Genomic DNA, 24,114 nt, shown 5'->3' with positions numbered 1-24,114 from the left:
TGTTTCAAATATTGGGTGTTTCAAGAAGTGTTTTTATCATGAAATCAGTGCTATTCATGCATTCAAGTTTTTTGCAGCAGCCACATGCAACTTTGTGGACTTCACAATGCCAGTCTCTCTCTCTCTCTCTCTCTCTCTCTCTCTCTCTCTCTCTCTCACACACACACACACACACACACAAACACACACACACAAACACACAAACACATATTTAAGCCTGATTTACTCTTTCCTTGGAAAATCCACTAAGTTAAAAAAAAACCTGTTGTCAACAACCTGTTTGCGATATCTGAATGACCCACTTACAATATTAAGACTCTGTGTAGAAGCAGCCATTAAAGATATGGAGTTGTTTTTCTTCTGGCTGTCTTTGCTGTTTAATTGCTCGTTCTATTTACCATAAGCAAAATAGATTGGGAAATGAATTCTTTGAGAAGCTTGTCCTTTAAGAAAAATGTCAGTCACCACGAGTCCTTCCTGTGTCAATGTTCATGAGGCTTGGCAAAAACTGTGTTGTAATCCAAACCTCAAATGCCTTGAGCTTTTTCCCCTTAACAAACACAGCATGGCAGGACAAGTATTAGTTAAACAATGGCATGGCAAACTCTCTCTCTCTCTCTCTCTCTTTTGGAGAGGGGTTGTTGTAAATTACCACTGGAAGAAGCATTATGATGAAGAGACTTCTCATTGTCCTCCATCCCTCCGAGTGGGAACAGGATGGATGTCAGATCTAAGTCAATTTGGTACAATGACAATGAGCTACTAAAATCTTACCAGTCTCCAACAGTAGGTAGCAAGAAGAGAACTGTAAATCTTACCTATAGCTGAAATAAAGAGCCCATAACCTTAAGTCAAGCAGCCAGCTACAAGTGCTACAATTCTTTTACCCAAGCTGCCAGCATGGTGGCCCTGATTTGGATGGACCCTAGCAGGAGCTGTAGAAAAGCTTTAACCCTTTACCCACCACTGCAGTCCAAGCCTGGCTCAAAGGCCCCATGTGTGCAATTTGCATGGATGGAAAAACTCCCATTTGCTTATTTTTTCCTATGCATGTTGCAGGTGCAAGGAGCCCAATCCACATCAGAACCATAGCAGGAGGCAAAGGGCTAAAAACCCCAAACTGGCAAATTGTGTGGATGTTTTTAACACACACAAAAACCCCTACACTTAAAGGCACAACTACATAAATAACATAGCATGTAATTTTGCCCTGAGCCAGTGGTCCTTTGAGAATCTCCCTCAAATTCCCCCAAAATAATTTTCACAAAGCCAATTTTCAAACTAACAGGAAGGAAAGTGAATACTTTTTTTTCTCTGTGTGTCCACAGACCCCCTAAATCCCATTCATGGACCTCCTAAGAACCCCTACCCTAAGGCATCATTTGCTTTTTAGTCCAAAGCCACAGTAGAAACACAAACACTGCTAATACCTTATCTCTACTGCAGAATACACATCAACTGCAAGGTAAATCTTGCCTTATAACTCCAATACAGTGAGACACCACATATCAACGAATAGCTTTCACTGAGTTAACAGACAGCTATAAAAACAGGGAAACAAACTGGATTGCTCACTCAGAAAACATCAGATGATAGTCTACCGTGGATTTATTTTTCCATATCAAGCATACACACATTTTATCAGATGCACATCTTTTGCACAGAATGGGGCTATACCACATGAGCCATAAAGAGCCATAAGGTTAGGTACCTTTGCAAGACAAACTTATTATCATTCCAGTAGGAATCTTGCAAATCGCAACAGAAGTGTTGCATGGAACAGGAGGAGATACTTTCAATGGGTTCCAAAGATGAAACTGAACCTTCCAATCCAGGCTTCCAGTGTTAGCACACAGCAAACCTAGTGGAAAATATGGTTCTCCGTCATGCTTGAAGGCCCATGCCAAAACTAACCAAAGGGGGAAAGTAGCTTATTACCAACTAGTGGATAATGAAACTGATGGGCAATATCAATCAAAAACAGAAACCTTTGCAGTTATCAATATCTTGATAAGAAATTAAATGTTCATCAATCAACGGTGAAATCAGAATACTGCAAATTCTCCCTAATATATCATGTTTACAGTTCTTACCAGTGTTAGAAACTGAGTTATGAAAGCTAGGAGCTAAACGTACCTTAAACCTAGGTGCCTTAAACCTTGGGGCGCAACAACGGAATGTCTAGGTGTGCTTTTTATAACAAGAATAGAAAGCTGAAAATGAATGAACTGCAGCTAAAATATTATGTCCATTTTTCACATGGTCTGGTCCTTCCCCTGCCCACCCCCATAGTATTCTTAAAAGGGTCTCTTAAGTAGCTGGGAGTGGGAAGGCAGAAAAAGGTCCCTTTCCACTCTGCAATTTTAATCTGAAATCTTAGGCGCAGTACTGCGCCCAGAGCTCGGAAACTCCTTGCGCTAATGAAATTCCCTGTCGCAAAATGCGCCTAGAACAATGGGAGTTTCAAACACTGGTTCTTACCTATGAACATACAGTGGTACCTTGGGTTACATATGCTTCAGATTATATACGCTTCAGGTTACAGACTCCACTAACCCAGAAATATTATCTTGGGTTAAGAACTTTGCTTCAGGATGAGAACAGAAATCGTGCTCCGCCGGCGCGCCGGCAGCGGAAGGCCCCATTAGCTAAAGTGGTGCTTCAGGTTAAGAACAGTTTCAGGTTAAGTACAGACCTCCAGAACGAATTAAGTACTTAACCCAAGGTACCACTGTATATTACATCACTTGAATGACAGATGCCAACAACACTGAGCCAGAACAGTGTTGGAAATGAATAATAAATAAGATAATTCTCAAAGAAGACAAAAGGGACACAAATCAGACTGTAATAGGCTGTAATGCTAATCTTCCTCAATAATTTAACAAGGGGGAAGGCATGCTGTATTGTGGATTTTACAACTTCGCCGATGTAAAAACAGCAAGCTGACAAAGACTATAAGCATCTTTTCAAAACCTTGAAATCCTTGCTTCTGAACTCTTGATTGCCGAAGTGTGATCAGGTGCTTTTGCTTTTGCTACAGTCTTGAGTAGTATACCAAGCACAAGGCATAGGTACAAAGCTCTGAGGTTTTCTTGTTCTGCTGCCCAACGACCATGCTGCCCATCCTCAGTTATCAAAATTCTCCATTTCTTCCAATTTTATCTCCCAAGGTCAGTGCAATATCACAGAGCAACAATTGAGCTTTCCTTACCAGAAGCTGAATGAAGACTCTCCAAGCTCCAGTATCTGGAAAGGACACCTCTCATCCCACTGCCACCACCACACACCACTCCACTGCTATCTGAATCCGAACCTGGGGAGAGCCCAGAGCTGCCACTGCTACTGCAGTTTTCTCCACTGTGTGCACCGCCAGACTCGCAGCTGGAGCATTGCTGGGTCCTCATGCAGGCAGGCAGAGGGGAGAGCCAAGAGGCTCTGCTGTTCCGGAGAAAGAAGGGAGATGGAACAGCACTGTGCAGCTACGCACAGGGCAGTGGCACCAGGTCCTGCTGTCTCAGAGCTGTGTGGGATTCCTCTCCTCTGAGTTGCCAGTCGCCTGCACGATGCAACCTGACATCATAGGGGTCCGTCAGGGAGGCTCCCTCTGTGGCTGATGAAAAAGCCTCAGCTACCGTTTGCAGAAGCTGGGCTTGCTTCTAAGCTGATTGCCAAGGCATTAAACAACCCAAGGACTAGATCACCGGATTGAGAGCTTAAATTCCAAAGGGTCAAGAAATAAAGTGACAATATCCTTTGCACACATACCTGTGAATAAGGCCCACGGAAAAGAATGAGACTGACAGCTAAGTAAACAGGCAGAGGACTGGGCAGCACATGTTCACACTGTCCTGAGGATATCTAGAACTAGCTGGAGCTGCAGCAGTTAAAACTGTTTTACAAGGCACTGGAACCACCACTACATAATGGGGAAAATATACACTCGAAAAAGATCAGATCCAAAGAAGCAGGGACTGGCCCTCAAGACTATGTGATTGGTGATGTGAGGCAAAATCACTTTTTAAAGTGCATACATCATACCAGGGAACCTGTGACTCGTCAGGTGTTGTGGGGACTCTCATCATCCTTGACTATTAGCTGTACTGCTGGAGCTGCTGGGATTTGGAGTCCAACAAGATCTGGAGATCCACAAGTTCATCATCCTTGGTTTAAATAAAGTTTCATTCTGAATGTGGAATACATACATGAGAACATTTTGTGCTTCTGGCTCATGCTTTGGCACACAACTGCAAGTGCAGGAAGCATTCCTAGGGAAAATAAGGCATTCAGGTGGTTCAGAGTTTTTCATGCTAAAAGTACATATTTCTGTGTGAGGTCTGCAATTCCCAAGTAGAGTTCTGCTAACAGACAGCTGACCAGCACAGGCTATGCAAAACTATTTTGTCTTTTGATGAGCACACCTAAGACATGAAGAAATCCCCAGAGCTTCCTAGAACGATAAGAAATTTACTAGGATTTCCAATTTTTCCCCAGGGCAGGGTTTCTGTGCCCTTGAGACACTTGTGTACCAGGAAAATTTCAGCAGGAGTACCTTTCTCATCCCTGTCTCTCCGTGCAAGGAAAGCTGCTAAGTGTTTGCCTTCATAAAGCCATTAAAGGCACTGGAGCTCAGCCAGAAAACAGTTGGCAGCTCTAGGACCTACGAAATCCCCCATGGATGCACTTTCCATGCAGTATCTTTGTCAATCTACAAAAGTTAAAATAGAAACATTCTTGGAATACCATCTTTCTGAATAGGAGAGCACTAACTGTTGCATTTGTGATAATTCCTGCAACAGGTTGAAATGATTAAAGTATGCTTCTTCTCTCACAAAAAACAACAACCACATTTTGCTGTAAAATATTAAATATGTCTCGTAGACATTTGTTTCCCTCCCAATGTTAGCTGAGAGAGAGTCAGAGAGATCCCACTCCTGTGCATAGTGAAACAAAGACAATACAAGACTGCATTCCCTGCAAGGAAGGAATTCAGCTTTTAAATATGCAGAGACTATGAGCAAAGAGACCCTGCAAGTATTTCCAAGAGGCACAATCAACTGCTTCTCTTATGGGGCCCAGACAGGGATGATATGACATAAGCTAGAACACAGAGAATACAGTTGAAGCAGGCTGAAGCCTTAAAACTCTACAAAGGACACCTGTTGTCCATCAATGTAACCCAATTTATTTCAGCTGGGTGTCCTTTTTTCTGTACATTTTGATAATATTGCACACAGACTGAAGTCTCCAGCAGGTCAGACCTAAAGATGACTGAAGTCATCCTTGAATTTCAAGACAAAAGGAATCTCTCCCTTGGCTTTTTGTTTTCTGATGAACAGTGTTAATCAAAGATCAGCCTTATAAATGCTCAGGGAAGTTTTTTTTATTCTATTTGATAGATGCAAGTCATGCCCCTCGCTGTGTTCAAAGCAGCTGCCAACAACAGTTAAAATATAAGTTCATGATAAAACAAAATAAAACCAGTTAGCATTAGGTCTCCTATGAAGAAAGGTTTCCCCAGCTGGAGGTAATGAAGATCTTACATATTTAGCATCATAGAAGACAGCAAGATTAATCTGCTCTGTCATGAGGCATTAATGGAGCAAGGTACAGAACAGCCTCTCTCAAACAGCAGAGCTGTCTTACATGTGGTCAAGCGCTACATGTCTGCCAAACAGAAATACCAGCAGCCATCTGGATGTTCATTCATAATGGGTCTATGAGGGGGGCATGGAAAATTCCACAGGGCCTGGCTCTTGTGACATAGAGTAGAGTTGGAGCTGCAGTTGCTGTTTCTGCTACTACTTCCAGCCACTGGTATTCTGACTCTGCCTTCAACTAAGGGCTCATCCACACTTTCACTTGACCCGTATTTCAATCATATTGTGTACCCTTTAATTCCCCCAGGTCTGAGAGCTTTTATTGTTCCACAGCTGTGGCTTGCGAAAATCCGATCTTACTCACTGAACCAAAGCTTAGTTAAACCAAATCTCTGTTTGGTTTCCGCACATCTGATGAGATCTGATTCAGTGAGTGAGATCGTCAGAGTCCTAAAGTTTCCGAGCACAACTACCCTGTGTTGGTCTGAGTAGCAATGGTTGTCAGGCCATTGTTGTTTTTATATAGACATTTTTGATAGCCACTAAATTACGTGTTGCAATGCTGAGCCTGTTGCTTAGATCTTGTATGCCTTGCTGCAGCAATAAAAGATTATGGTTGATGTTATAAAAGCCAGAATGGATGATGTGCAGTTGGTTCTTCAAGGTGTGCAATAGATCATCTTTTGCAATTTCACTGGGGTCTTTGGAGGGAGGGGTAAGATTTTGTTTTAGCTTTTCCACAGGGTTCTCAATGTGTAATCCTTAAAATGGTGGCTGTATGTTTGCTTGTTTCTTAAAGGATTTAAATCTTGCACCTTCAATCCCGATTGACACCTTCAGGGTGGCAAACTACAGGCAAAACAATAAAAAAGACAATACAATAAAATTCGTGAAGCAACATATCAGCAACCACACAATACCAAACTGCAGCTCGACTGAGGTGCTCTGTCACATTCTAATTTAATTCACAGAAATGGAGGCAACATCATTAACCATGTTTCCTGACCTATCTCTCATTTATTTAATGTGGAACAAGCATGCATGGGCACATGCTTTAATTTGAACCAGGATCACAAAAGAGGGGAAAGAAATGAAAGAAGAAATAGGGCAGTGATACTTTTATTACGTATAGGACCTACAGGTGTTTGAAATGCAAGTTTTCAAGTTACCCAGTTTCTTCCTCAGATTTAGATGGTTAGAGATATATATGGCAGGGAGGAATCAATGCTGCATTGTCAGGACATGAATGCAGAAGGAAGTGGTATATTAATGAAGATGCTGCTAATTAGATTATAAATAGCCTATGCAACTAAAATTCAAGTTGCAAAGAGTGTGACTCAAAAGTTAGCACTGAGTATTTTAAATGCCAAGTGGTTCACATAAAAGTATCATTTCAGTTGCCTGTTTCTCTTATTCGTGACCATCATTGCTACTAAGAAAAAAGATACAAACCCTTTTTGATGAGAAGTGGCCATGCGTTTCTAAATATATAACAAATATATACCAAATTTCATATTAACCTGTGAGACCTAGATTCTATGTCACTTCCCACAGATACATTTTTCTTCAAAATGATTAGAAAAGCAAAAATGTGACATTTGCTGCAAAGACTGTGCTGCAGTTTCAATAGTGTTGCCTGTGGGGGATGCTTTGACATAGGCAACCTTCCCCTTTGGGGGGGGTGCAGCTTGAAGGAATGAAAGTGTATAATTCAGTTTTCTTGTAGCATACAATAGGAATAGTGGGGAAACAAAACGGGCCATTTTCTTGAGAATCTGCAGTGCCTGACAAACATGGCACTAGCAAGAGCCAGGCACTGAGAGAGCTGAATCAGAGCTCAGGAAGAAGCTAGGGCATGGGATGTAGTTGGCTAAGGTGAATGGACAACAGCAAACCAAACAACTGGGTGGAGAACTAGAGAGAGAGAGAGAGAGAGAGAGAGAGAGAGAGAGAGAGAGATGAAAATAGCTGGGGCAGAAAACAGATCAGGGCACAGGTGTGAGAGAGCAAATGTGTGAGAGATAAAGCATGTGCATGCCTGTAAAGTCATCTCAAAGTAGGTGTTTAGAAACTGGATTCTGTGTAGATGTGAATGCATGCAGATTATCTTGATTATTTCAAATGTGGCTTCCACTCCAGGTTTGGCACTGAAACTGTCTTTGGTATCCTGGTAAATTGTCTAGACTGGTAGATGAAGGGTGAATGTGATCCTGTTGATTAGCCTCCTGGACATCTCATTAGTGTTCTTACCCTTTCCCATTCCCAAGATGGCACTAACTTGCAGTGGCTCTATTCACTCCTGAAGGATAGGTCACAAAAGGTGATGCTTAGAGACTGTGGCTGTATCCCATGGCTTTAGGTGTGTGTCATGCTAAAGGTTCAATCTTGTATCCCATGCTATTTCAACTGGAGATTGGGGTTCAGTATCATCAGTATGTTCTTTTTCATCACATCCCAATGTTTGTGATCAGAGGTGGACTTGATACAAGCATCCAGACAAGGCGGAAATAGTGTTAGTTTGCCGTTCTGTGTGCAAGTAAAAATTATAACAGGACAGGTTAGTTGATTATCACCTTCTGTCTTCACACTATCTTTTCCCTCCTTTATCCTTACATGCCATGATTGACAACTTACTGGGTTAATTAAGTAGTCTTCCATTAGGACCCTGATATGGGACTCTGTGGTTATTAGAACTGGAACAAGCAGGGTGTGAAACCAATTGCACCGTCAAGTCAAATGGGGCTGTCATTTTTTAAATTTTAGTATTTTAGGGTATTTAAAATACTAGATTTAGATATGTTTTCCTTGACTGCATACTAATAGTTTCAATTAATGGTAATTTGATACAGATTCCACATAAGCTACAGATTTTTTAAAAAATGTACCTCCAGAGGAACCATTCTGAGACCTGGATCATCTCACTGAGAGCCAGTGTGGTGTAGTGGTTAAGAGCGGTAGTCTTGTAATCTGGTGAACCGGGTTCGCGTCTCTGCTCCTCCACATGCAGCTGCTGGGTGACCTTGGGCCAGTCACACTTCTTTGAAGTCTCTCAGCCCCACTCACCTCACAGAGTGTTTGTTGTGGGGGAGGAAGGGAAAGGAGAATGTTAGCTGCTTTGAGACTCCTTAAAGGGAGTGAAAGGCAGGATATCAAATCCAAACTCCTCCTCCTCCTCCTCCTCCTCCTCTTCTTCTTCTTCTTCTTCTTCTTCTTCTTCTTCTTCTTCTTCTCAGAAAATAGCTGCTGAAGATGAAGCAATTTTGCACAGTGGAATACAGCCCTCCCATGTCCTTCATTCTGACATTAGAAGAATTAAGGACAGGAAATGAAACAAGTTACTTTGAATTACCTTCTTTTGAAAAGGTTGCAGTTTCATTTTGTGAACTTTTCTACTGCTGAGCTAATCACATATCAGCTTTCCTTCAGCTTGCAACTTTGCCGTAAGGCCACAAATGTACCATGTTATATCAGCGAAGAAAGCTAGTTTGCAAATCCACCAACTGCCAGCCAGACTTCCTATGCCAAATGTCTCTTTTAAGTCATCAAAAAGTGACACTTTCATTTGCACAGCTTCAGAAATCATTGGTGCACTCTTCCATGACTTGGTCACATGATGATGTTATATTACAGCACACTGACAGAGATTCCCTCCGTTTCTCCTGCAAAGTTTCTCAAATGCTAGTGATTCAGTCAATGGGAGCGGAGGTAATTTATTGCTGAGAAAAGAACTTTCTTGACCTCTTCAAGGATGAGTGCCTTCCCTCTGAGATTCTTGGAGACTAATGCATCATGGCCCCACGTCTTGTCGACATTGATAGACCCCATCTGGTGATTAGTTCGCCCCATCAATTCAGCATTTTGCCTGTAGTATTTCTTGTACTGTTTGGAAACCATTTTCTTGAAATGAATGTAGTGCCGTTATTTTTGTGTATTTTTGTATGTTCTGCTATTGTTGTTTTTATGCTTGGGGCTTTAGTGTTGATTTAGTGTGTTGTTTTTGATGAGATGGTATATTTATTGCTAGCTGCTCTGAGTGTTTTTGGTTAGAACAAGATATAAATTATTTGAAATAAATACAATAGATAAATTATATGGGCATGTTTGGAACATAAGAGTGTGTGCAGCTGTTATTTATACAATACCCTTCAGTTGATCTCCCTTCAACTTATAGTATGAGACAACATGTTAGAATTTCAAAAATACTTCCTCTGGCATCTTTTATAACCTTGCTAGCTCCTTTTGACACCTAAGAGTTCATCAAACAGTTCAACTTTGATGTACAGAGCAACACCACCACCAGTATGTCATTCACTGTTCCTTCTATACAGTTTCCCCCCAGATACAACTGCACCCCACTAGTTCTTTCCATCCAATCAGGTTTTCATTATGTCCCTTAAATCAATGCCGCCCTCTAAGACCAAGAACTCCAGTTCACTCAACTTGGCACATTAGCATATAAACATTTGTAATACAGTCTCTCTCTTCAAGTGTCTTTCACATTTGTGTTTTGACCTGTAGTGCTTTGGCCTCTCCGAATTGTTATCCCGTGCCCCTGCACTCACAATGCCTAGATCTATGCCTCCCCTATTTAAATTTTCACCAATTTTATCATATTTATCCCAGAGAGATTTGTTCCGAACCAAATCCTCCTCAGCACCTATCTGCTCCCCCTGCCCCTCAAAAGTTGCTCAGCCACCTTTTTCATTTTAAGTGCCAACAGCCTGATTCCATCCAGGTTCAAGTGGAGCCCGACCCTTTTGTGCAGGCCTAGCTTGTCCCTGAATGTTCCACAGTGCCTAACAAATCTAAACCCTCTCCCTACATCATCATCTCATCCATGCACTGAGACTACAAAGCTGCCCCATCTATGTGGACCATCTAGCTGCCCCTGTATGTGGACCAGCAGCATTTCAGAGAAAGCTACCTTGCAGGTCCTGGCTTTCAGCATCCTACATAGCTACCTAAATTTTGCTTCTAGGACCTCATGACTACTTTCCCCCATGTTATTGGTGCCAGCATGCACCACAAGTGACTACTGACATTTTCCTATCTCCCAGGTTACCTAGACAGCAGGTGACATCTACAACCCTTGCAAGAGGCAGGTAATTCACCCTGTGATCTGTACACTTATGACACACCCAACTATCCTAATGATCAAATCATACACTACCAGGATCCCCCCACCCTCCAGAGATGTACCCTCACAAGAGGACAGCTGCTCATCCTCCAAAAATGGGTCCCTTCTAAGGGATTGTTTCCCTCTTTCTCAGAGCGATGTAGAGGAACTATCATCGTGGGAGTGGGACACAGCTATAATGTCCTCAAAGACTTCATCCACCAAGCCCTCTGCCTCTCAGCTAAATGTTCAGCCTTCCTCTAGCCCTATATGCGTATAATTGAGCACTAGAGAGGGGGAGGAGAGAGAAACAGCTCCTCAAAGAACAATATCTTTTAAAAATTGAAAAACTGCAGGACGTTGTTGTGAGATGAGAAAACAGAATTTCTTGTTCTCTACTTCTCCTTTTTTAAGGGCAACATGAGCACTTCTCCTGCTTGAGTAGTACAGTGAGAGAATACTTTAAAAAGTTCATAACGCCTGTCGTTTTATGCTGTTCAGTTTCCATTACGTGCCATTCTTGGGCATGTTGGGCTAAGTTGCTGTGTTTTGTTCCAGTGTCCTGAAGCTTGTGAATAATTCCAAAGGTTCCAGCTAAGGTCACAATATTCAGTTTCAAAATATTCTGTGTAATCCAAAAGTTACCACTACATTTAATAGCATCCCTTTCCAGGATAACATCTAGAGCGTTCTAAAACCTGGGGCACCACCTATTGGCCAATCTCCATATATATTTCAACTCTATTAAAATAGTTTAATTCTTTCTCTTTTAAACAACTTCAGACGAAAGGTTAACAGAGTTGAAACAACTGTAATCAGTTCTGTGGTAGAGCTGGAGAGAAGGCAGAAATAGGGCTACAGCTAACTCAGCAGTCCCACTAGTTTCCCATGTGTTCCTAAGAAACTTTTAAGGAACTTAGAAAGCCTCCTGGTTTTTTGAGGAATAAGTGATCTACCTTTGGTAGATCATCAACAGTATCACAGATAATGAAAGACTGAGAATTTTCACTACCAACTGAAGTCATTTTGTATGGTGAAGTTCAAATAGTAGGTCACTGAGAGTGAGATAAAAAAAACCCTTGAGCTGGAGGAATTAAGAAGTGGATTTCTGGCCTCTTGTTCTTCCGCTATTGATTGATTGATTGCATCTATACCCTATCTTTTCTCTAAGGAGCTCAAGGCGGTGTACATGGTTCTCCTTCTCCTCACTTAATCCCCACAACAACCCTGTGAAGTAGGTTGGGCTGAACAGCCATGACTGGCCCAAGGTCACCCAGTGAGCATGTCTTAGTGGGGATTTGAACACTGGTCGTCCAGCTCCTAGTCTGATGCACTAACCACTACACCACACTGGCTTTCATTCTTTATAGTTCATTATATTTTTGTCTGTTGAAAAAGATGCTTAATACATTTCACTGCATTCTAGTTTCCAATGGGGATCATCAAAACACAGATTCTGTTCTTTTACTTGCTATTATTTATGCTGCATGGCATTTGAGGTCTTTGGACAATGGAAGTGTATATCTAAGGATAATAGTAATTGCATAAATAGAACAGAGCTGAAAGCAGGACATGTTGGTGTATTTGGAAGGGTCCAAATGGCATAAAGATGTTTGCTGAGGAGAGGGAATATTCTTCCATTGCCAAGGCAACTTGGTTGCCTCAGCAATGAGAACATTAACTTCCCACACCAATTTGAACCTAGAGAAAACCTTCACTTTATTTACCCGCAATAAGATGGCCACCTATCCAAATAAGATTGGCTTAGTGGCTCTGTAATATCATTGTATTCCTTACACAATCCTTATTGTCTGGGATCACACAGGGAAGGCAAAATCCTATTCTCTCTGCTGTCAGTACCGCCACCCCAGCACTAGGACAGCAGAGCAGAGGAGAAACAAGAGTTTTGAGTCACTGTGCTATACTGTGCAGTCAGAGCAATCTACTCATGATGATTCTTGTCCTGGTAATATCCTGGCTAGAGTACTGTAATGTGTTACACATGGGTACCTGGAGCTGCCCTTAAAAGAGAAACTGGAAGGTTCAGTTAGAGCAGAACTCAGCTGCTAGAATTCTGATGGGTACCTTATTTTGGAAGATCAACATTGGCTGCAATTCCCCTTTGAAATCAATTTACAATGCTGGTGTTTACCTTTAAACACAGATTTGTGTTACCTTTAGGACACAGCTACCCAAGCAATCATTTCCCCATACCAGCCTGCTCAAAATCTCTTTAGTAGAGAGAAACATTATGTTGACACAAAGGAAAGGGCCTTTTCGCTGGTGGTACCACGATTTTGGAATGCCGTTCTTATATGATATTGGGATTGTACTCTATGCTGTTCTTCATTTTTCACTTTGTCTTGTTGTGCTTTGTTATGGTTATTTGCTGGTTCTAAAATATATTTATATATGTTTGCTGAATTAATCCTAGTCACACTTTTTGTACACAAATTTTAATTTTAAAAAAGAAGTATGGAAAGTGGATTTTAGGAGGTTTTCAAGGGGGTGTGTGTGCCCCTTGAAAGCTCCATTTTCACTGTGCAACAATTTTGAGAGGGAGCACTTGGTGCGACCCTAACTAATGTATTGTGTCTCCCCATAAGACTTCTGTGAAAAAGACTAGCAGGGCAGGGCATACCAAGGCAATACCTTAATACCTTTGATTTAACAAAGAAATTCTAACAGTTTGGGATATTCAGGTGAGGCATCTCCAGAGAAACTAATTTTCTGACAGACTTCCCTAAGTGTTCTTCTCAAGCCTAGGAATAAGATGTATTTCTCCCCCAACTAATTTATGATGTACCCTGGTATCTGTCTAGTTGTGCCATACATGTGTGGATTTTCTTTACAGAATAAAGAGTTGGTAACAAATTGCTTTCCTTCCATACCCAGGAAAAACCACCACAGCAGGAGGAGACACTTTGTAATGTCACCTCTCTCAAATGTGAAGCCCTCTGGAAGGGGCAGAACCCAGAAACCTTGAAAATGTACTTAGAGAATTCAGTATAAGTCATCACTTTAGCAAAATTCTCATCTAGGGCCACCTAGGGCTCTCTTTCATTTTGTAACAAAGCTTCAAAATTAGGCTTATAGCTTCTCTGACAACTCTTGTCAAAGAGATGTAAGTTGAACACATAACCCATCTCCACTAAAATATTTCATCACATATCTCTTATATAGAAGGGAAGCACCCCAAAGTGACTAAGGAAGTCACTTCACTTCCTCAAGTGAAGCAGTGAAATGCCAACAGTAATACTTCAAAGAAGCTGAGAATTACATATGAAAGCTTGACACGACATGGGGAATCTGTGGCCCTCCAGACTCTCTAATGTTGGACTCTCTAATGGCCAATAGCCAGGGATTATGGGAACTGTACTCCAGCACCAACAGGAGGGTCACGGGTTCCCCACCTCTGGTGTAACACCCATATCTAGTACAAACAAAATAGTACAGGGTGGAGATGGCATAGGCAAACCATTTCAAAATGAACCAATATAATGTAAATATAATGTGCTGGTCAGAAATCAGGTGTCAATTTAAACAGTACTCATACCGGGAAATGAGATGCGCCGCCTCAAGCCCACGCAGTCTAATCCTGTAGGTGTGCTCTGGGAATAGAGGTGCAACTTGAGAGGAAGGGCTTCAAAGGCCACAGGTGAAGTAATGAATGATCTCATTTTAACCTAAAGAGAAAGGTAGTAATGGGTAATTAAGGACACACTTAGCTGGGACTCCGAAAAAGCATTTACCTATTTTTTAAAAATACATACAGTGGTACCTCGGGTTAAGTACTTAATTCGTTCCGGAGGTCCATTCTTAACCTGAAACTGTTCTTAACCTGAAGCACCACTTTAGCTAATGAGGCCTCCTGCTGCTGCCGCACCGCCAGAGCACGATTTCTGTTCTCATCCTGAAGCAAAGTTCTTAACCTGTACCACTGTATTGTATTGTCAATGTTGTTTTCAGACCCGGTATGGTTAGACAGAAAAAGGGAGAGGAAGAGCAAAGCAAAGATTCTGAAGCAAAGAAATGTTATTATAAAGAGCATAAGGAACTTTGTATGTATCAGCTGCACAATATGGGTGCTTCCAAGGTGAAGGATTAACTGATAAACAGATCGCTCACTGATGTGGGCTTTCCAGTGTGTGGAGCTTGACCGAATGCATCCATGCTATGATTAAACAAAGAAAAAAGAGCATCTCGATAATGACTGCCATGTAAACAATGCCAAGATTTTGCATGAACAAGTAGCACGAATTCCATAATAAATTCCTGCCTGGAAGCACCCTAAGACTCAGTATGATGGATCTGAAAGGAAAACAATGGCACCCTCTATTAACCCAAGGGGAATAAAGCTGTATCTGATAGCTTTCATCAATAGTTTTGATTTTTTTTTAAGAACTGTAAACTCTTCAACCTACTCTCCCCATCACTAGTGAACAAATCATGATATAAGAAATGAAAGATAAGCCATTGTGTTGAGGAGTCTCAATGCACAAGTGACTGCCACATGCTGTTAGAAGTAAAGAAAGCAGCAGAATTGATTAGAGGAACAGCCTGAAGAGAGAAGACAACAGTAGAGAGATGCAGCCAGAGAGACGAAACAATATTATTTTTGGTTCCTTACTTTTAAATGATCCTCTGGGAGGTTACTTGATTCAATCTCTCTGTCTGACTGTGCCTCTTTAACAAGCTTCCTCTTCCGATTCCTTTCCATCCATGTGTCATCAAAGCTGAAACGCTTGTATAGGGGTCTGTGTCTCTTCCTCTGGGCATGTTCTTTGGCTTTCCCCTCCTGAATATGGAAGGGAAGTATCCAGGCCTTGCTCTCTATGTTTGAGAGTGAGGGTGGAGATAGTGGCATCTGAGTAGACCTCTTTCTGCAATGGAGACCCCATTTCTCACCTGGTCTCTTTTCTGGTGGGATTTGACTTTGTTGGATATTCTCCTGTTTTATAAGTAACAGGTCAAAACAAAACAAAAATGTTGTTTCTTTGTCTTTTGACTATGCTGGGCAGCTGACTATAAAGCAATCATGTTGAATCTGGAATGTCATGTTACATTTGCCCCTCTTCAAAGTAATAACATCTGTGCCTTATAAACACAACCTACTGGAACTTCTAATGATACCCAGATGTTTTAAGTGTGGACAACTCGAGCTAAATGAAACTCAATTGTGCACTGGTCTGCATAAACACGTAGTGTCAATAATCATGTTCTCATGCACACTGAGGGAAGAATCACAGTCATGTTGTCAGCACCCTTAAGTAGCTGTCAGGGACCAAAGATCCTGGCAAGTCCCACGAGCACTGCTAGTTCCAGGGTATTGTCAGAAGGTGCATGAAGCCACCACTTGGTGCAGGGCTAGGGCTGGTCAGTGCCATATAAAAGTGCCAGTTACACATCTGCAAATCAGAGGGAATGCATCACCAAAAAAGAGGACAACACATCTTGAAATAATTCCTATAATTTAAATAGGAATAAAAACAACAACACATCTCATCGTAATGGGGAAGACTGCGACAAAATGTGACAAGATAACTGCTCAGTTTGCTGTCTGGGTACTTCAAGGCCCCTGCTCTTTCATCTTAAGGTTTCTTCAAATAAAGAACTGCCCTATTTACAGGAGGACACATGACCACCCAGGCACAGTTCTAGCTGTAAATCCAAGCATGAATATCTTGCAGTACAAAAAATTGCCCCCAGAGGGCACAGTGAAAGGAATACGCTTCCTTACTCCAGGAGCTTTCAGATTTTTGCTTCCATACACTTGACTGGTGCAATTCAATTTCTGTCAATCTTTTTTTTTTTTTTTTTTTTAGAATCCTGCCTTCTCCAGGAATGCTGAAGCATCTCCCTCTGATCACACCATTCTCTGAGACAAAGACTGTGTTCATACGTGCAAGCCAGATGTATTTTTCTACTCCTTGTGATTTTTCCACATGAACCTATGTTAAGTTGGCACTACGCAAAAACACTCTACTATGATCTCCCAGGCAGGTTCACCTGGAGCATTCATTACATATATTTAGGCGTCAGATGAAAATGTTTCTCTTCAACCAGGCTTTTGGCTGATTCACAGTCTATGGCCTTTTAAATGTGTCTGTGGGAGGGGGGGATTAACGGGTTTTTTGTTTTTGTTTAATTACTCATTTTGTGTTCTCATTTTGTATTTTTATGTTGTGAACAAGCCTGTCATCTTCAGATGATGGATGATATACAAATAATAATAATAACAACAACAACAACAACAACAATAATAATAATAGAAATATAAAAATTGCCATCATGATCCCAGCACAGTGAGTCTCTGCAGCAATCATTCCTTGAAGCAAATAAAAAATAAAAAATTGGTTGTTTTAAATATAATTTGTAGGTTTGGTTATTTGTTTTATTTTAGTAAAGTTGGCTGGCTCATCACTTTCCTTTTAGTGCTTCTTTATCCTAAGGCTAAGCTATGGGACTGCACTGCACTGCACTACAACTGCTACTGCACTAACAATGTGGCACAAACATTGGCAGACCCATGAGACTGAAGCCGAGTAGACACCATACATTTCAAGTACATTTAAAGCATACACTTTAATCCTGGGAACTGTAGTCCATCCCTCACAAAGCTACAATTACCAGCAACCTTGACAGTTTCCAGGATTCTTTGGGAGGGGTACTTTAAATGTATGATGCGCATGCAGTCTATATCTGTCAGGGAACTGCCATCGGAGCTCAGGGGGGTGGAGAGGCTCTCGGATGCTGGGAGACCCTCAGATGCTGAGGAAGGAACCAGCAGGGGGAGAGGGAGAGTTTCCGCTGAAGAAGGAGGGGAGGAGGAGACAGCGTCAGAGGTTAGGCTCAGAGACGCTTCAAGCGAGGCCAGTGGTGAGAGCTCAGGACCTCCCCTTGGAACGCCCACTCTGCGCAGAAAGCTGTCACGCAGGGAATCAAGGAGGAGACTTTCTGTCAAGGAACTTTTATGTTGGAAGAAATTCAGGAAATGCCCACTGACGGATTCTGCCAGTGATTAAGGCAGCCACGCACTTATGGCTGTGCGGTTAGGGAGAGTTTAAAAACTGACTACAAAACTGGGAGCGTTTTAGCGCTTACGCACAAGCAACCCCTTATCCCATTACAATATCTTTGCAAGAAAATGAACCTTGAAGAAAGGACCATCGCTCGGATGACAAACTTTGCATGTCAAAAGGTCCCAGGTTCAATCCTTGGTATGTCAAGTTAAAAATGATCAGGTAACAGATAACTTGAAAGTTATCATCTGAGACATTGGAGTGCTGCTGTCAATCAAAGTAAAGGGTTCTGGGCTACATGGACAGATAGGTATGTACCTTATACCACCAGGTCAGGCTATGTTGCCGGCAGGGAAACCTTTCACTGCCCACTGAAAGACAATGGTGATGTTAGCCACCAAAATTTCAAATCAAACAAGATATATTTAAAATGAAGTCTTTCCCCTTGTCTGTAGTTTACATGGGCACCTCTTCTGACATAATGTTTGGGGAATCTGATTTAAAACCAGTCTCATGATGACTACATACATGTGGACTCAATTGATTAGCCACTTAACTTCTCTGGTTTAGACTAGTATGCAGGAAGGCCTGGTCCTGCTTGCATTCTGAGAAAGGTATACAGATAATTAGTTCTGATACCATATGTCCCTGTGTATGCACTCCTAGATTCACTCAGTGTGGCATTCTATATTCCATTTCACTGCTTAGCATATGGAAATGAGCTTTGTTTGGAATGGAAATGATTTTTAGAAAAAAAAACAACAACAACAATGTGATGCCACACTCCAAACTCTCAAAACTAAATCACATCATCACCACCACAAAGCAACTCACCTCGTCTCTGATGATATCACTCACTGAAGAAGTTGTGTCCAAGCTGATTTGTGACTGGCTGCTTATCCCACTGTCCTCTCTCAGATAGTCATTATCCAACGAATGCATAGATTGCAAGAAACTAGGTCTAGGCTTCAATGTCTTTGGCCTCTCAGGTGCTTCCAAGTTGCCATCAATCACCGAGATGTTTCCAAGAGATATCATTGAAGTGGAACTTAATCTTCCAGGGTAATGGAAACCCTTGCGTTGAGAACCAGTTCGAGGACTCTGTGGCTTGGGACTCATGGGTCTACATGGCATATCTTTACGTTCATACATTGACAACTGGGGGCAAGAGGGAGTGAAGTGAGAAAACGATGACTGCAGGTCAATCGGACTAATTGGAGATTTCAACCAGAATTCTTCAAAAGATGTATCTCCATCACTGCTCATTGTTTCCTCTTTCCCATTGCAATCTAGGCTATGCAGACATTTTATATTCAGTTCATGATTCCTCCTCTTGGTATCCATAGATAGAAAATCACCAGTCCCAGAGGAATCAGAATGTCCACCATCTGCAGATGAGCCATTAGACACACATGATTGCATAAACTCTTGTCCATTGCTATTTTCCTTGGATGGTCTTCTAGGAAAGCTGCCAGGGATCCTGCTAGAACAAGGACTCTGCTGTGTTGGAAGAGGACTATTTAAGGCAAACCGCTTTTGGCCATCTACCTCCTTACTTTTCAGAAATGCTTTCCAAGATGTTTGGTGCAACTTGGCTTTTTCCTTTTCATTTTTCACTGAAAACTTTGGACTCTGTTCAGCATTTTCCTTCTCCAGAGATTTAGATTCAAAAAAACTTGAGAAGGATCTGTGGGCCAAGGCCAGCCGACTCCTGAATCTTTTACTCTCTGTGTTTTTGTTTCTTTTAAAGTCATTCTCAGATGAGGATTTCTTGAGTTCAGGATACTCCACAGACTCATTGTCATTATTCTCAACAGAACCTAAAACTTTCCCTTCAGAGTGCTTTCTTCTTGTCATTACGGGAGAAGAACTTGTGCCCATGCCTTCCAAGAGTATCCGGCCAGAGCCAGAAGCCTTTCTCAGGCTCATTCTGTTGAAGAGTCCAGCAGGTTTCTCATAAAATAAGTCATCATCGTCCAAATATTCTGCAAGGCAACGTTCCTTGCTTTGGAATGCAGAGCTGGGTGAACTGCTTTGAATATACTTCAAGTCATCTTCTATCTCAACCCCTTTATCTCCATCCAATGTTTCTGTCTTGGCCTTGACACTATCTTGATTTTCAGCAGACATTAGTTTAGATTTCCTGAAGGATGCCATTTTTGAAAAGGCTAAAAATTTAGACTGTTTGGAAGATTTCTCTGTGGCCCCAGCCTTATTGTTTCTCTGAACTGCCTTGTAGAAACTGCTGTTACTACCCAGGAAGTTAAATAGGTTCTCATTCAACTCCTCACTGTTTGTGCTTTCCATGTTGATATTATCTAGGCCTGTGGTGGTATTATCTTGGCTGTCCATTCTCACATTAGTGTCACAGATATCTGAGCTTGGGTTCCATTGACTGTCTCTGCTAATGAACTTTGGCTCCTCAGCAGAAAAGCTCCTGTTCAGTCCTGTGCTTGGAGAACCTTCACAAAAGCCTGTTTTTCCACGTGCTGTATCACAATGTTTGGTGCCTTCCTTTTCAATAATTTGCTTACTATGGACATTATGTCCTAGGGTCTTATCACAAGCAATGACATTCTGGCACAGGTCACTATTGCTATTTATTTCCTGTGTTCCTGCAGTGATAACACAAGTGTCTCGCTGTCTATTTTTGGTCACAGATTCATCTGCCACTGTATAACCTCCTGGCTCAAACTGTAGGTTTACTACTTGGACTGATTCTAAGAGAGAGTCACCTTTCACTCGGGAGGGCTTGATTAGCAGTATCTCAGCATTAGTGGCAAGTGGTTCTAAGAACAAACCATTTGCATACCCCTCTTCTTTCCAGTTTTGTACAGTACTTTCCAAATTTAAATTAGTCCTAGAAGAATTGTTCTCAAGACTAGCTCCTGTATGAATTTCGGGGGCAGGCACTGAAGATAAATCAAGACCCATTGCTTCAGCTTCCTCCTCACCTCCTTGGGTGGTGATGCTAACAGGGAACTCATCTTCACGGCCTGATATAGCCTGTACAGGCAGAATTTCATTTCCACAACTGGGTTGTGCATGTGGAGTCTTCTGTGGTTTTGTGGTGTCCATCATGGTGATGAGAGAAGAGGCTGAGTTCTCATGTTCCAATTTCTCAGTGGTTAATTCATCCACATAGGTCTCACCATCCATCTTATTTGACAGTAGTCCTTTTTGATCAAGAGATTTAATCAAGAGAGGTTTTAACTCTGAAAGATTCTCCATTTTTTCTTCCTGACAAATGTGATGTGGTGTTGGTGTTAGTTCAAAAGCAGAGACATCTTCACCACCACCACCACAATAAAAATCCTTTTTTTCTATTCTCGTGAGGTGCACATTTGTTCTCTCCTGAATGGAAGGACATTTTAAGGCATCAGACGCCCTGCTCATGTTTTGAAGCACTGTTTCCTCTTGTTCCCCCATGACCTTTTTTCCACTTAATGTCAGAATCCCATCAAACATTCCCCAACCTAATCTAAATTCTGAATCGTTCCTTATCTCAGCTGCCCCTAGAAAGGCCTCAGTGTTTTGCGTTTCAAGGCATTTTCTCTCCATGTTCTCCTCTGTGCTAACAGTGGAAGCGTGGATGTCATAAGTATTGCCATACTTATCTGCCATTCTATAGCCACCCAGATAATTCTCTTGGGCTATAGAATCACGGCTGTCAGATTCAGAGCTAGGATTCTGAAGGAACGTGTTAATTTTTATCTCACCCTCAGATTTGAACTGATCTTTTCTTAGTACTATTTTGGCATTTATATTTGCTGGTAGAGACTCCAAAGTTGAAGGAGTTTCCAGTCTGGAATGATCCTCTGAGTGATATGGCAGCTGGGATAGGGTCAAAGAATCATTCTCTAGTGTATCTGCTCTTTTTGTTGAAAGGCCAAAGATATTTGATTTATCATGCAAATTCTTACTGGTATTCCAGTGGGATCTTGTTGCCAACTGGTTCTTATTTGAGACTAGATGAGTATTAAGAAGTGATTTTTCAATACCTGTCTCTTTTTCCATCTTGAAGGACTTCTGTGGGCAGTCACCAAACCTTTTTAAATTGCCGCTTACCTTTTCATAATCCGACATTCCTAGGGGTAATCTGGAGCATGACCAACTTAATTTATCAGCCATGCAAATACAGTCATTGGCATGCTCCCTGACCTCTTGGGCACTTATGTTTCCTGGTGAACTGTGCCATGATTTCATTTCTACAATCCCTGGCTTCGTGGGTGGCACCAGAAATGTAGATTTTATACATGGTAAACCCGTGGCCTTCAGCTCTGTGTCACACAAGTGTGCATCTACAGGTTTCTGACTGTCATTCTTCCTATTGCACTTGGTGTTCAGTATATACTCCCGTTTACACCTAACTTTGGATGATTCACAGTTTCTCTTACAAGTTCTGTTTGTTTCTAAGTGAATATTAGGCAGACTGCATCTTGAAACAGCTTCTGAGTGGGCAGAAGGATGTTCAGTCTCAAGGGAAGTCAATGAGTTTTCAGAGTTTGCTCTGAGACAAGCAAACACTGATCGTTCTGTATTTTTATTGCCTTTGCCAACAGCACCTTCAGCTAGATTTTTTGAGCAGATATGCAGGTGTGGCTCTCTGTCAACAGATTTTGCCTCCACAACCAATGAGGCCTCTGTCTGTGACGCAAGGACCTCTTTACTAATGTTAAACCCTGTGCAGGTAATACTGTAAGGTAACACTTTCTCATTTCCATTGATCTCTTCTGTTTTTGAGTCTGTTGCCTGTACTTCCAATTCACCTTTGCCAGCTGCTATGTGCAAAGGCAAAGGAAGTTCCCCTGCTTCCTTATGCATGCATCCCAGATGTCTTGCACACTCCGCCTTGGAGGGAGCTTTTTCTACTTTTCCTTCAGCATACTTCTGCCATGGTTCCTCTAGTTCTGCAGAAATGCAGAATGAACTCAGGCTGGTTTCTCTTGTTACATCACTGGCAAAAGACTCCGAGTCTGATGCACTTTCATAAGGCTCTGTCTTGATGTCTGACAGGGATTCACTCTGATGTGACTGGGTCTCAAAATAGTCTTCATCAGTTTCTTGGCCTGATCCACGAATCTCCAGCTCTAACGTACTTGGGACCGAAGAACTCCGGTCTTCTTCAGACTCTCCTTCACTTGTGCAATTTTCTACTGGCTCTGGGGCCTGAAAAGAAAGAGAAAAGAATCTATCAATGATGGAAACCCACAACAAAATGGTTACTATGGAGAGAACTACTAATCCACAGACTTTAATTTGTATTTGGATAATATGAAGAGGTAATCTTGTATGATGTGGCTGGGTAACTTCAGGCCTGGGGTCCAAATTTGGCCCTCTATCTGACCGTTGGAATTCTCCCCAGGCCATACACTCTCTTTGGACATTGAAAGATTAGTATTTCATATTTCCAGAATAATACATAATCTTGCCCAGACTCTAAATGTTAAAGCAAGTTTCTACCTCTCATAGCTGCAGATGAAAATGCGGGGGGGGGGGTGTCTCTGCTGCTTAGGATAGGGCATAATGAAGCTCCTGTCTCCCACTGTAGCACTATTCAAATTGTATCAGATTTAAATGCACAATGGCACAGCTAAATTAAAATGCCTTCAAATTCTTACTTTAATATATAAAGTGCTTTCTGGGTTGTTGGCATCTGTCTGTCTCAAGAAACCAATGGAGTGCGCCTCTGGGGGTGAAGTCAAACCACTACATTAGCAGCTTTCCTGGTATGTAAAAGCATTCTAAACCACTTAATATTTTTACACTCTCTAGGCAGTGTACACTATAAATATGCATTTTATCCCCAGTGCTAATTCTTTTGGTGATATCCAATCTTAGCAATATTCAGTGTAGACCAAGTGAAATCAATAGTCTTCACTTAATTCCACTGATTTCAAAGGGTCTACTTTGTGTATGACTAATATTGGATATGCTTTTAAACTAGTGAACACAGATGATCTTGTATGTATTAAAAGAAATATATTTTAACTTATCTGATGGTTCCTAAAATGTGGGAACTTAATTTGAATTATGGAATGAACATATGTTTTCCTATTCCTACAAGAAGACAAGTTCATAAAAATGTGCATTACTTCTTGCTAGACATCATTTCATGCTACAGAAAAACATAGCATCTTGGGACTTCTCCTAGGGGTGTGACATTTCTAATACTCAAATGTTAGGAGTGATTCTCTCTGAGAGCACAAAAGCATTAACATTTGAATAAACACAATGTGGGTCAACATGCCATCAGTGCAAAAATGCAAAAGAGTTGAAGTGATTTTATGCTTCCTGCTTCCAAGAAGAGACTGTGCCGGTCTAAGGAGAGAGAATTCTAAAGTGTAGCTGCCACAACACTAGAGGCCCAGTTCCT

At 41.6% G+C, this 24,114-nt stretch overlaps 1 protein-coding gene across 5 annotated transcripts in view; it reads right to left on the bottom strand.

Moving 5' to 3' along the window:
* The window catches only part of ARHGEF4 (Rho guanine nucleotide exchange factor 4), a 154,345-nt gene that overhangs the window by 79,844 nt on the left and 50,387 nt on the right, over positions 1-24,114 (bottom strand). For 3 of the 5 annotated variants that reach the window (XM_081864040.1, XM_081864041.1, XM_081864038.1), the window contains 3 exons: positions 18,573-22,907; positions 15,347-15,667; positions 14,273-14,402 (listed from right to left, as the gene is read on the bottom strand). In XM_081864040.1, coding sequence (XP_081720166.1) covers positions 14,273-14,402; positions 15,347-15,667; positions 18,573-22,907 — 4,786 coding nt within the window. Of the gene's footprint in view, positions 1-3,214; positions 3,533-14,272; positions 14,403-15,346; positions 15,668-18,572; positions 22,908-24,114 lie in introns of those variants that run through there. The other 2 variants (XM_081864039.1, XM_081864042.1) reach the window with 2 other exon arrangements.

Source organism: Podarcis erhardii, assembly GCF_964252035.2.
Source record: "Podarcis erhardii genome assembly, chromosome: 5".
In the NCBI taxonomy this organism is placed as follows: Eukaryota; Metazoa; Chordata; class Lepidosauria; order Squamata; family Lacertidae; genus Podarcis; species Podarcis erhardii.
The sequence above is the reverse complement of the archived record's forward strand: the minus strand, read 5'-3'. Positions and strand labels throughout refer to the sequence as shown.